A 14,231-nucleotide genomic window follows, 5' to 3' on the forward strand; every position below is an offset into this window, starting at 1 on the left:
TTTAAGTGACAAATAGAGTGGGTTGACCGGCAACACAGAGTGGGAACAAAAGCTGTTAAACGAAGATCACTCTTTGCACTTGTTGGAGGAACTAAGGTAATAGGTATAAGGACACTGACATTGTACCTCCCGCTCATCCCGGACTGTCAGCACCAAGAACGAGGGGATTCCCGTAGTTCCGGTGAAGAGGTACATGAATTGCTACCTTCCGATTACGCAACAATTACCGTTGATAACATCATGAAATTACCTTGGACACTATTTTATTCCACGGTATAGCTGGATGTTGTATGGCTGTCAGTGTAAACATGAAGTCACACGTACTAAATAAATTTGTATTTAGATCTTGGCCAGCATCCTTTGAGGTACGAAATTGTTATTAAAAAATTATAAGAATTGACTTTCATTTTGTGTGAGTTCATTGGAGTATGAAGGTTCATACTCCAATGAACTCACACAAAGTGAAGGTCAATTATTTAAATTGTAACACAATACGCATGTGAAGAATCACATGAAAACATCTTGACTATAAATATTTCAGAGCATGTTCCAAAGTAAAAGCTATCGATAGATTCATGTTCGTAGCGTCAATTTTAGTTGTGAACTTGAAAAGTAAATTACAACACATTTTGATATATTTGGGGTCGGTAAACGAGTAGTTATTTATTTTAGCAAGTGTTTCATCTTATATCGATACAGAAAAAAACTTATCATGTATTGTATTGTCGCATGAAAACTCACAACACACCGGTGCACCTATGAAAACTCACAACACACCGGTGCACCTATGAAAACTCACAACACACCGGTGCACCTATGTATCATGTCACCCCTAGAGGAATGACCAAAGTGATGCAAATTTTAGACAATTAATTTGGTGGAACCCACAAGCATGGGTCTGGTGTAACAAACCTAGAAACAAAATCAGGGTGAACCTGGATAGGACCAACAACCATAGGTTTCTGGCAGGTCAATTGATTGGTTGGTAAATTGTGTAAAAGTATGTGATATAATTAGTTCTAACAATAGAGGGAACACTGCTAATGTGACAGTTTCACAGAATGAATATATGCCTTACCAATTACATATCAACTACATAAAGCAGGTATCCATTTCAAACAGCTGACTATGACAATATCCATTTACTGACATTAGCATGCTGTCCCATCTGTTGGTCCTTTAGCTACCAGACCAGCCAAGGTAATAGACAACCTGTCTATTAGCCTCTGTTATTGGGTAGACCCGCAACCTGGCAATTTCATCAAGAACCAGTTAACCATTCCCAGAGCAGAGTTAATTTAATAAGGCCTTCAATAAGCAGGCATGAACAAATTAACCACATAAGTTTTCATGAATCTGTACACTTGCTATATTTCAAGATATATTCATGTTTTTAAACTATGACCATGTCGGATGTATTTTGCCCATTTTTTATTTTTGTTTACCGGTATTCTTTCAGGTTTTCTACATGCTCAAAACATATTCCTCTAATATCATGAATGTTGGCCTGAATAACATCTATGACTCTGATACATGGCTGACAGGGGTGAAGCTGTCGCCTACAATGGCAGATTCTGTATCACATGCACTTTCTGCTTGGTGGGTCCTGTTGTTTGATTGACAGCTGGACATGGCCCTGTGTTGCTGTTGAACCTATGACCCCTTGCGTCCTGGGGTCAGCTGACCAAAGTCCAGTTGTTAGCAGATCCAGGGCATTTGGAAGGAGAAGAATTGACACTGATTGTGTCAAGATGGAGAATCTTTGTATTTAATATTAATGTTAATAGATAACCCGATAAGCCCTTATAACAGTTTTGGTGAGTGGGTAGGTGGACTGATTGAATGGGCTTGTGAGTGGGTTTGTGAATGAATGAGTTAGTGGATTTATGAGTGAGTGAATGAGAATGTATCAGATATATGTACCCATATATATAGTAACTTCACTATTTAGAACATGTTTGTTTGTGTGTTGTTTAACGCTGCACAATATTCCAGCTATATGACGGCGGTCTGTAAATAATCAAATCTGGACCATACAATACAGTGATTGATATCATGAGCATTGATCTATGAAATTAGGATACAATGACATGCATCAACCAAGTCAGCGAGACACCACTCCTCCTAGTTAAGGACAATAAACAGACAATTACCGTATTTGACATAATAAGCGCCCAGGGTGCTCTCAAAATTTGAAATAGGGGGCTCTTATTAGGAAATTATTTTGGTGAAAAAGAACAGAGTTGAAAGATCGCAAATTTCGTGGTTTATGCTGACAGCCTGAAATTTTTATATACGACAGATATATTTCTCCAGAATTTAAATTCCCATAATCAAGGATGCATATAACACACGTATTATACATGAATAAATAAGTACATTGATCATTCGGAAGGGGTGCTAACTGGGATTGTTCACTAGCCAATATATTAGCAAATATCGCCGTGGGTGCTTATTAGAGCGGGGCGCTTATTACGTCGAATATGGTACTCTTTTTCTTCTTTTGTGTGTAAAGACAGTATGGCACACACTCTAACACTCATGTTAATCTTTATGTCCAGTTCTTGCAACATTACTAAAAATAAGAAAACACAATAATCTGAGCCACCCTGTCACCATTTGAACAGTTAAAAGCTCAATTATTTAAACTTAAAACCAACCTATTTTTATTGTACGTCGCATGTGTATCATATAGAGTTTAGCATGTATGTGGTGTACAAAACTGTAATGAATAAAAACTAATTTCAAAAACTATATCGAACTTGATGAATGTTTGCAACAAGATAGTCTGAAAATTTGTTAAAAATACTGCAGTAGATGTAACATGTTACTTACTTTCTCCTCTGTTCTGGGGGCAGTTTGATGTCATTCTGCATTCTAAAATAAGATAAGGAAATCAACAACTGATTGCTGTCATTGGAAATAACATGTCATTGAACCTCAATGCCTCCTTAACACAGCTCCTGACATTTCAGCCGTGAAGCACATGGCGTGTTTGTTACAGTGAGTGGTTGAGTATGGTTTTACGCCGCTTTTAGCAATATTCCAGCAATATCACGGCAGGGGACACCAGAAATGGGATTAACACTTTGTACCCATGTCGGGAATCGAACCCGGGTTTCGGCGTGACGAGCGAACGCTTTCACCACAAGGCTACCCGACCGCCCCTTTTTGTTACAGACCAAGTTTACAATATAATGCATTTATCCTCATTTTCAGTCAACAACATAAAATCAGTTTTGGACCAGACTAACCAACCGACCTGGTTCCATAGAGTCTGCATTGTTAGACACATTCCTTTATTCTAAGTCCAGATGTTTATGCATCCTTATTTCATGAGTGAGTGAGTGAGTGTGGTTTAATGCCGCTTTAGGCATTATTCCAGCAATATCAAGGCAGGGGACACAAGAAAAAGGGTTTCACACGTTGTACCCATGTGAGGAATGTACCTGGGCCTCTGGCACGATGAGCGAACACTTTACCCACTAGGCTATCCCACCACCCCTTTAGAAATGAGCCTGCCATACATTCTAGAAATAAGATCAACCATAAAATGTTTTTAATGCCTTTGTACTAAGAAAATGTTTTAAATCAACTTTAAACCAACCAAGACAATATTTTTCAATTGTTATTTCATTCAACATGAATAATCAGTTATAGTCACAGAAAGTTTTGACACAAGCTCATCATTTGGGAGCATTCTCTTATACGACATTAACAATCAGCTCTTTGCCTAATGTCTCTCAGGATATTGACCAAGAAAAGACTAACACTACTAGTAAATTGGTCTGTCCTTATTTACCAATCAATTTGAGTCACTTGGCAACAGAATCTCATTATATGGGAGCTGTACTGAAGAATTCTGTTACCTGACATTGACCATATCTGCCGGGGTCCCCACAAAACCCCCTGTTGCTCCTGAAACTGATGCCACCAAGATTTTCTGATAGAATGGCATCGTCTTGCCATCAGCCGCCAGTCTCTTCTTCACTGTTTCATACAGGGCGAACCTTGTCATGGAATACGTCAGCTGAAAACAGGACATGTACTAAGTCATCCACCATCAAGACTATTCACTGTGAAGTAAGTATCTGTTAAGTCATTAATTAACCAATATGTCTTTGAATATCATCTGCTTAAATTCTAAATGTTAAAATTGTAATTTTGTGTAAGAATGCATATTCCCCTAAATATCCAACCTCATATATGTGTAAATTCCTGTAGAAATACATCTAAACAGTCTGCGACTTTAGCCACTTGTCCAAAGCCCGAGTCTAGTTAAATTCTTTTTGGTCTACCGGTAATAATCACAGCTCAAAGTAGTGATAACAAATTCTTTTCGGTCTAATAATCTCAGCTATGAAATAGTGATAACACTAAAATCTAATGAAACTGATGTTAAGACCCATGTTCGGGCGGGCAAGTAGACTGAAAAGCTTTTGGCATTGACTGCTATAATACCTGTCTGAGCACGGAGGCAGAGAGACCATTGTATAGCCCAAACACCCCATCTGACTTGATCACCCTCACAGCCATCTTCACAAGACCGACCCGCTCCTTCTGTTGTGTCTGACGATGAACCTACAAACACAAATGTGATGCTAACCAGTCAAGAGTTGTACCTGTACTTTTCTAGGTGTACAATTTTCATTTGTGAGGCCTCATTATCTGATGCCTCTGAGGTCCCACAATAAAACAATTAGTTTATAATCAGTATGGTTAAATAAGGGGGTGTACATATGTCACCATGATCTGTATCGTTGAACAAGGGAGTTCACATATATGTCAACAACATCAGTATGGTTAAATAAGGATTGGTTGGTTGGTTGTTTTTTTAACGCCACACTCAGCATTATTCCAGCTATATGGCGGCAATCTGTAAATATTCGAGTCTGGACCAGACAATCCAGTGATTAATATCATGAGCATCGATCCACGCAATTGGGATTGATGACATGCATCAACCAAGTCAGCAAGACTGACCACCTGATCCCATTAGTTGCCTTTTAAGACAAGCATAGTCGCCTTTTACGGCAAGCATGGGTTGCTGAAGATCTTTTCTACCCGGATCTTCACAGGTTAAATAAGGAGGTGCACACATGTTAACATGATCAGTATCATTAAATAATTACCAGTCCCCTCTAATTATTGTCAGTCCTAAATTTGAAAAACAACAACTAAAAAACATGAGAAAATTACATGGTTTTAATTCTTTCAACATCATATTCAATGTAATGTCATCTCTGAAGTTACTTAGTTAGATCTACATGTCATTCACACAAAGTTCAGTCACAATTTTCTAAAAAGAAAATTTAATATTTCGAGATTAAGTCGCTACAAATATATATTTAACCTCGAAGCAAAGCGAAATGTTTTTTCCTTGCAAAAAAAATAGACATGGGAAAACCCCTGATAGTAACAGACAAGCTGACTTCATTTGAAAAAATATACTTATATGAATATCACTGAGGTTTTGTTCAACAACAAAGATTGATAAGGTACTTTATTTGCCGGTCTACAGGGATTGGCAGTCACATGAAATACCGGTCCAAACCTAATTTTACCGGTAAAAAACTGGTTAATACCAGTAAATGGGAATACTATCGGTTTTTTCAACATGATCAGTATGGTTGAATAAGGAGGTTCACATATTTGTCAACATCATCAGTATGGCTGAATAAGGAGATGCACATGTCAACATCATCAGTATGGTTGAATAAGGGGGTACACATATATGTCAACATCATCAGTATGGTTGAATAAGGGGGTTCACATATTTGTCAACATCATCGGTATGGCTGAATAAGGAGATGCACATGTCAACATCATCAGTATGGTTGAATAAGGGGGTACACATATATGTCAACATCATCAGTATGGTTGAATAAGGGGGTACACATATATGTCAACATCATCAGTATGGTTGAATAAGGGGGTTCACATATTTGTCAACATCATCGGTATGGCTGAATAAGGAGATGCACATGTCAACATCATCAGTATGGTTGAATAAGGGGGTACACATATATGTCAACATCATCAGTATGGTTGAATAAGGGGGTTCACATATTTGTCAACATCATCGGTATGGCTGAATAAGGAGATGCACATGTCAACATCATCAGTATGGTTGAATAAGGGGGTACACATATATGTCAACATCATCAGTATGGTTGAATAAGGGGGTACACATATATGTCAACATCATCAGTATGGTTGAATAAGGGGGTTCACATATTTGTCAACATCATCGGTATGGCTGAATAAGGAGATGCACATGTCAACATCATCAGTATGGTTGAATAAGGGGGTACACATATATGTCAACATCATCAGTATGGTTGAATAAGGGGGTTCACATATTTGTCAACATCATCGGTATGGCTGAATAAGGAGATGCACATGTCAACATCATCAGTATGGTTGAATAAGGGGGTACACATATATGTCAACATCATCAGTATGGTTGAATAAGGGGGTTCACATATATGTCAACATCATCAGTATGGTTGAATAAGGGAGTTCACATATTTGTCAACATCATCAGTATTGTTGAATAAGGTGGTGCTTGTATTATATGTCAACATCAGTATGGTTGAATATGGGTGTGTGCTTCTAAGAACATGCAACCTCTGGATCTGGAAATGCCATCTTTTTCTCATTGATCTCTTCCTCTGCACCACAATACATGTGGGGGTCAATGACTTGTGAGGTCAAGTGAGGCTATCTTGACAGTTCTAACTGCCACTGGTGAGACACAGGTCATGTGGAGCTATTCTTGACGGCCACAAGAGGGTCCTCATGGGGGTGGTACAAGTCAGTAGTAGGTACAATTTGGGGCCTTTAGGCAGTCACAGGGATTTATTATTAACAAAGTGCCCCTGGCAGGCAAATTGGGATAAGATGGTTACTTTGTTCAAAATTGGGATTTTCTAAAAAGCTCATATTTTCTTAAATTCAGAGGTATTTTGAAATTGCATTTAATGCAAAAATATTAAATGAAGCACTGAAACCTGTTCCTATTTACTGGTCTTGTTATAAGTGAATACAGGTTACTTTTACAAAGCCATAAAGTTATTTTTTTGTTAGATATATTAAAACCTTGTAACATGAATTGGGAATAGTTAGTTCAAAATTGGGAATACTCAATAGCATTTCCTTCAGACTTGAGGCCGATATTCGGCCTCTGATCATATCTAAATAAAACGCTGAGTAGTAGGGCTGATATGAGTCCAAATTTACAACCCAAGTATCTGACGACCCCCCCCCCCCCCCTGACTCTAGCCAGGTACCCACAATAGGTCTCAAACTTTGGGTACAAAATGTCTGATCGGGAATTGTTTTACGGGAGCTTGGCAAAAACTATCTAGATACACACATAAAACAATCTGAAGATTATTCAAACATTTAAAAGTCTGAAGGAATGTGTGCATAGTCAGAAAGAAATGCAACATTAGTTACTTTTAGTGTAACCATGGAGTTACAGTGAGTTGCTGTCCTTAAACATTATATCACATGACTAGTCCTGTGGGTACCCGGGACCTACTCAATACCCACCCGAGTACCCGAGTACCCAAGTCACCCATCCCAGCCCTACTGAGTAGCCATTTTTTTCAGCTTAGTCAGTCAAAAAGACGTGAATAGCAGACAAGCTGTCAAGTTGAATTTAAACTGTGAAATCATCTTGTTACAGATGCAGATCAGTCTGCCAGTAGGGGGTAGCTGGTGCTGCTTTCGTTTCATTACTGCAATTCCTATTTGGCAAATACCAAACACTGATGTCTAGTAGTATATGACTTCACAAGATTTTTTCAGGATTACAATAAACAGTATTAAAATACCTTCATGTCAGAATAATGAAATCTGATTGGTTCACACGAATTGATAAAATACCATGTATCCCGCCTGGGAGGGAAATACATTTCTTAGCAGTAGAATAAATTTGTTAGACCCAGCCACAAAAAAGACTGGCTGCAGATGGATTTCTGAGCAGGATAATACATCCTATATACCTCGCTTCAAAGCCAAAAGGGGGCGGTCGGGTAGCCTAGAGGTTAAAGTGTTCACTCGTCACGCCAAAGACCCGGGTTCAATTCCCGACATGGGTAAAATGTGTGAAGCCCATTTCTGGTGTCCCCCACCGTGATATTGGTGGAATATTGCTAAAAGCGGCGTAAAACCATACTCACTCACTCACTCACTCGAAGCCAAAAGCCTTAAGCATTTTCGGAGTCAATGAAAGTCACATGACATGGCACAAGTTAACCCCAGCTCAATCGAACAGCTGTTTTCTATCGATTTTGAATTTGTTTTAATTCTGAATTAAGGGCAGATTAATTCATGTCGGTAAACATGCTCATGGTATAAAACCTAACACAGGATGCATAAAACCACTTATCCCCCTCGTGATACTGCTACAACTTATAATGTATTAATTTACGCTAAGCAGTTTTTATAGACATATAATGTTAATCTTTGAAGCTAAAGATTTGACTCATCTTATGTTTACCACAGTTTTTGTTATTGTTTTACACTAAACAGCAGTGTTAGAAATTGGCACTTGTCCTACAGTCCTTGTCAAACTGCCCAATATCATAAGGACAAGTAGAAATTTGCCCTTTCTAATGGTTTGGCTATATGTTCTCATTATCAGGACTAGTAGACTAAAACTCTATCACTGAACTGTATACCCAATCAGGACCCTGTTATGATGTGCTACTGGTATACCATGTAGTGGTGGTACAAGAATGCTACAAGACATTATCGTGTTGTATTTGTAACTGTATGCAAGCAATCAAGTACTGTTGATATTGCTGCTTGACAGATTGGCCATCTATTTTGTTATTTTAACAATGGACAATGCTTTTTGTTTTGTAGTGAGTTGTTCCCCAAAGATGTAGCTCAATGGCTGAACGATTGCATCCAAAAGTTGGCTTGATATGGCAATCAATATTGGGAGAAAAGGTACAGATAATCGCTGGGAGAATTGAGGGAACGATCAGTAATACTAAACTTAAGCCCCATGTTCATAAAATGGACTTGTCCAACATTGCTGTGATTGGATTGTATTCAGGGAGTCATTGTTATTTAAATACAGGTAAATGTTTTCAAAACTTGTACATTATATTAACATCCTTAAAGAGCTTGCACATAATGTTCTTTTCTCATAAAATATAATTTACATATGAAATAAACAACTTGCGGATGTTGTTTATGGTACAATGAAACACTGCAGGGAGAAAACAGCACTCGCCCCTCATGGTTTATTCTCCCTGCAATGTTTTACTGTATGATAAACAACTCCCACTGGTTTATGTTCATAGTTTGACTAGAGGTACATTTATTTCCACAAAATCATTCTCCATCTTCTTCTAAGTCTTCCATCTTTTTAACTTCTAACAGTGTCATGGCCATCCCACACCTGGTCGTGTTTAAGCTCAGTAACAGTAAACTGTGAAATGTGTGACACCTCCTAACAATGTTGTCTAATTGACATGAATGTACAAACAGTTGAATAATCCTATGCAAGACCTAAAATCTCTCCTTAAATATTACACTAAGTTACACTGCATTGCATAATACTGTACATACCACAGAGGCTATAAATAGTTCATTCATTACACACCATAACACCCTTAATACCCTCTAAGATGCTTACAATTGGGGTCTGCATCCTCATTAAGGCGTTTTACAAAAAAACCTGTCATGTCTATATGTTGTTTATCCATTGTTAAAGGACATTCAATTCATATACATGATATATGGCAGTGGTGGAACTAGTATAACAGGGGGAAGGCTATGAGCTGTCTTGTGGTTGAAACGACCTATTTGAAAACAATATGTTCCCCAATGACATGAACCAAAAATACCAAACTTATATATCCAGGGTTCCAGACAAAGTGTTCTTGGCAGGCAAATTGGGGGAAAATCATTCTTTGGCTGAAATTGGTCTGTGAAATACAAAGTCATTTCTACAAAGCAATAAAATTAAGTATTACTGCCTTCACGCCATGTTTTAAGCCTTACCCCTAAACACTACGTAACCACCCGCTTATGACGTAATCTAGGTAGACAGTTCAAAGCCCACTTAAGTGTTCACCACAAGCTGCTGAAGTTGTGTTACGAATTAAGCGTCACACGGTAAGATATTCAATAAGTAATGACAACATACCTCAAAACTTACTTTTTCACTAATGCACATTTTAATCAACCTTTAACCTGATGACAATTTTGCATCAGAACAATCGTTTGCACCGATGATGTATCGACTGCTGTTTGTAAACTTGCTGTGTGTAACTTATCATGTTGTGCACCTATTTTTAACTTGATTGAAGTTAGGGGCTCGAAATTATGTGAAGGTAACAAGATGGTGCCTGGTCAACTCGTCTCGCTCGCTGGGGCATAATCAGCATAAAATTAAAAACATATCCAAGTGCTAACAGAAATAAATGTTTTCAAAGGTAAGACCTAATTTTAGTGTATTGGGATTGTTATAAGACACGTAATCAGGAATAGATCTATATCTTTGGGGCTCGAAAACACAGTACGTGAGGATATATAACATAAATTGGGACATTTGTAATTCCAATTTGGGAACTTTTACAGGAATTTGCTGCAGACTTGGGGCCTCAGATCATATCAAGATAAATCCCTGGTGTATGATTGAAATAAAGACGATTTTATCAGTATCCTTTGCCACCCTTTTCTGATAGTATGATTTGAACACATACCCGTGACCCCTCACCCCTCAAATTAAGTAAACAAATGAGCCCAAACTGAAGTTCAGAAATAAACAAGTTTTCTGATTATTTAAAAAATACAAATGATACAAGACGAATTACATTCAGTTTGATAGCGGTTATACATATTGCTATTAACATACATTTTTTTACATGTGCACATGGTCAATATTGCATTATCATGCAGTAATTACAAACAGTCATTTCAATGACCTGACAGCATGGAATTTATGTCCAAAATTCTGTATGTCATTCACATATTCATATGTACATCTACAAGTATATGGGTCCACGTGATAGGAATACTGAACATGGTGAACTGCTAGCTGTTTCTGTTAAAATGACCTAAATGGTAATGTGTGCTGACCTATCTAAGAACACCTGTATCGTTTCCGACAGAGGTTCAGCTTACAGTGGAAAATTGGTATCTTTCTTATGTTCGCGTAGCAAATGGTTTAGGTCATTTTTTTTAATTAGCGTACATGGACAATTTCAGAAACATAAAATCTTTCTGTAAACAGAATATACGGAATTAAATTTTCTGTACAAGTGTAGACTATACAAAAACTGCCGGTTTGAGAAGCATTTGAACATCTGTTGACAATGTTATTCTCTCACCTTCAATAAATCTAGCGGGTGGGTGCAACACGCTGCACCTGCACTTGCGAACCCCCCAAAATACCATCTTCCTAGTCTCTGCTGTGGGTCAGCCATTCTAGTATTCTACACTTGAAGATGTGTCCCTCCTTCGCTCGAGATGTCGCTGTGTTTCCTTTTCACAAGTCTGTTTCCGCGTTTCCCTGCACAATGTGAACTTCCTCCCAAAAATAACTAACGAGGATTAGTCTACGGCTGTAGTGTCCATTGAACTGACGTATACGTGATGGCACCAGATCCGGCTCACGTTTGTTTTTAGTTCAGGTCAAGGGCATTATTGTGTGGAGGTTGGCGAGGAGTGATATTAGAGTTACCCGCCCTTTACCTTGCGTCGTCTGCTTCTTCGTGGAATCAGCCAGTCAGGACTCAATCCCCGCCAATTTCATTTCCCTTGCGCTAACCTTTTGCCCATGCGTATACGAAGAATAGGTTATTTTATCAAAGTGTGAAATAGTGTACAATCCAAAATAAAACCCAAATATAAAACCACGTTTAAATCAATTCCTGTACACTGTCCGGCCATGTAAACCCTTATATTTGGGCCTATATATTTGTGTGTAACCCCGAATATGACCCCAAAGTCATCAAATAACACTTAATTGTAATAGCCTCCGCATGTCAACAAGCGTAAGCCTATGCGTTATGATGTGTGTGTTTGTCAGTTTGCAACACTACCAGGGTAATTAACAGGTGAGTACATACGCAATGGCGATGGTAGCGTGTTATTTCACACCACGGTAACGCCGATCTTAATGGTTCTTGGTTGGGATTTGATATCTCGAATAACACATAGTAATAGTCGTACATCGCAACAGGTACACTTTAATTACTAACTATGTATACAGAAAGAGAATATTCGCATGGACTGAAAAATAAAAGAATGTTTGGAATTTTTATTTCAATATTTTGGAACTACATGATGCCTATATATACACTCATTTCATTTAGATCTATAAAATCTGCATATTGAATGCGCTTTGTAGCGATTTTGTTTTGTAGCTGTATGTCTGTGTGGATTATTTTTCTGGGGCCTCTCCTATAAAATGTGGAAAAAAACCGGTCCCTATAACTGAAAATATGACAGGGTCCTTCAAAGCTTTATATGGTTAATTTTCATGTTCATATTTCAACAGCTTATAAATAGAGGATTCATCACGAGTGTTTTTTTAATATGGGAAATATCAACCGAGTCTTAGTTAATCGGTATTTGCCGAGCCTTTGGCGAGGCAAATACCGATTAACGGGACGAGGTTGATATTTCCCATATTAAAAAACACGAGTGATGAATTCTATTTATCATTTTCACATTTTTGCTTCCAAATTAAGGAAAAATTGCATTCAACATTAACATCAGCAACTTGTCGAAATCTTACGTATAGATCGTGCGTAGTGATACATGTTTTCCATAGCCATGTAAACCAAAATAAACAATTCGCTGAGAGAAAAAAGTTCCTCGGATTATTTTAAACAAAATACTTGAACAGACTTTTGCAGAATAATTGAAACTTTAATAACGGTAACAACAACGATTCTGTGTAATCTGATTATATCTCTGGTGTAACTTCACTTATAATATATAGTTTCAAATCAAACCGCTCCCTCTTCCGGTTATCTAATTTGCATATCTAATTTGCATACTTATGTCTTTGGGGTATGACATACATGTTTTTATGTCATAAGCTTATGTCATGGATAAATGCTTAGTTAAATGATAAGTTTATTTGAAACCTACGAGGGCAAACATATCGGGGTTCATAAAAATCACATGTGCCCTACGGTCATATGTCACACAGTGTATTGTTTACGTCATCCGGACAGCATTGTTGACGTCATTCGAATCTTATTGTGACGTGAGGTCGGAATGACGTCACACTTAAATTCGTCTCTGTATGTAGACACCTTCTTCGGTAATATACTCGTGTTCATGTCATACTGGGTTTACGACACTCGTGTCAAATGACGTAAACACTGACGGACTACTTACACATTCCTGGGGAAACCCAGCAGTCGAAACTAACATTTTCAGTCCAATAGTCCTTATAATGATAACATAAAGCAAAACAATTAAAAATGGAAAATTTATGATGCCTTGACTATTGGGCAGTTTGGCATGGCCTAGTACATGAATAGTGTCAGTTTTTAACGCTAGAAGATCTGTGAAGATTCGGGTAAGAATAGATCTTCAGCACGTGTGGCGTTAGACAACAACCATCAAACCATATCTAACGCTGGAACCCCCTGGCACGAATACGTACAGGAGCATTGTTTCTGATAATTTAGACCCTTAATCTTGAACTCAGCATTTACGCCAAAGACTTTGACCACATGATCGTTTACGAAAATCCTCTCTACGACCCATCCTAGTGAACAAAACGAAGAACCTATCGTAGTATCGACTCTATCCGCGACTAGACTGGCAGCTCGCACAGTCAATAGCAACCTATGAATTTACCTTAGTATCTATTTGACAAATCTTTATAATCCCCTTTCAAAGATCGGCCAATTGATCAATGGTGTAACACATGTAACCACAACAGGTTTATGAACAACTCTCCCGTCACGTTTATCGTGTCGGCCATTTTGACGTCCTGTACTTGATGTAAATGTATTACGACGCGCTGTCACTGTGACTGACTTACTGAGGCAGTTCCTAACAGACCCTTTTTCATCCAATGATGATATTACTTGAATCCGAGACCATATACACATCGGTATATGGTCTCTGTTTGAATACATTTGTTGCAAACAAACTACAACAGATGTTCCTGTAAGGTAATTTGAGCATGCATACGCACATGTCACCACTCTTTCTGAGTAATTATTCCGCGATACAGC

General features: G+C 38.1%; 1 protein-coding gene across 1 annotated transcript in view; it reads right to left on the minus strand.

The window, feature by feature from the left end:
* The window catches only part of LOC124149316 (mitochondrial dicarboxylate carrier-like), a 24,509-nt gene extending 12,827 nt beyond the window's left edge, over window positions 1-11,682 (minus strand). Inside the window, exons 1-4 of the mRNA XM_046520817.2 lie at window positions 11,358-11,682; window positions 4,462-4,581; window positions 3,870-4,030; window positions 2,836-2,877 (exon numbers count right to left, since the gene is read on the minus strand). Coding sequence (XP_046376773.1) covers window positions 2,836-2,877; window positions 3,870-4,030; window positions 4,462-4,581; window positions 11,358-11,453 — 419 coding nt within the window. The 5' untranslated portion in view covers window positions 11,454-11,682. The remainder of the gene's footprint in view (window positions 1-2,835; window positions 2,878-3,869; window positions 4,031-4,461; window positions 4,582-11,357) is intronic.
* Window positions 11,683-14,231: the final 2,549 nt, after the last annotated feature.

The sequence above is a fragment of the Haliotis rufescens genome, unplaced genomic scaffold (assembly GCF_023055435.1).
Source record: "Haliotis rufescens isolate VD_foot unplaced genomic scaffold, xgHalRufe1.0.p SCAF_11, whole genome shotgun sequence".
NCBI lineage: Eukaryota > Metazoa > Mollusca > Gastropoda > Lepetellida > Haliotidae > Haliotis > Haliotis rufescens.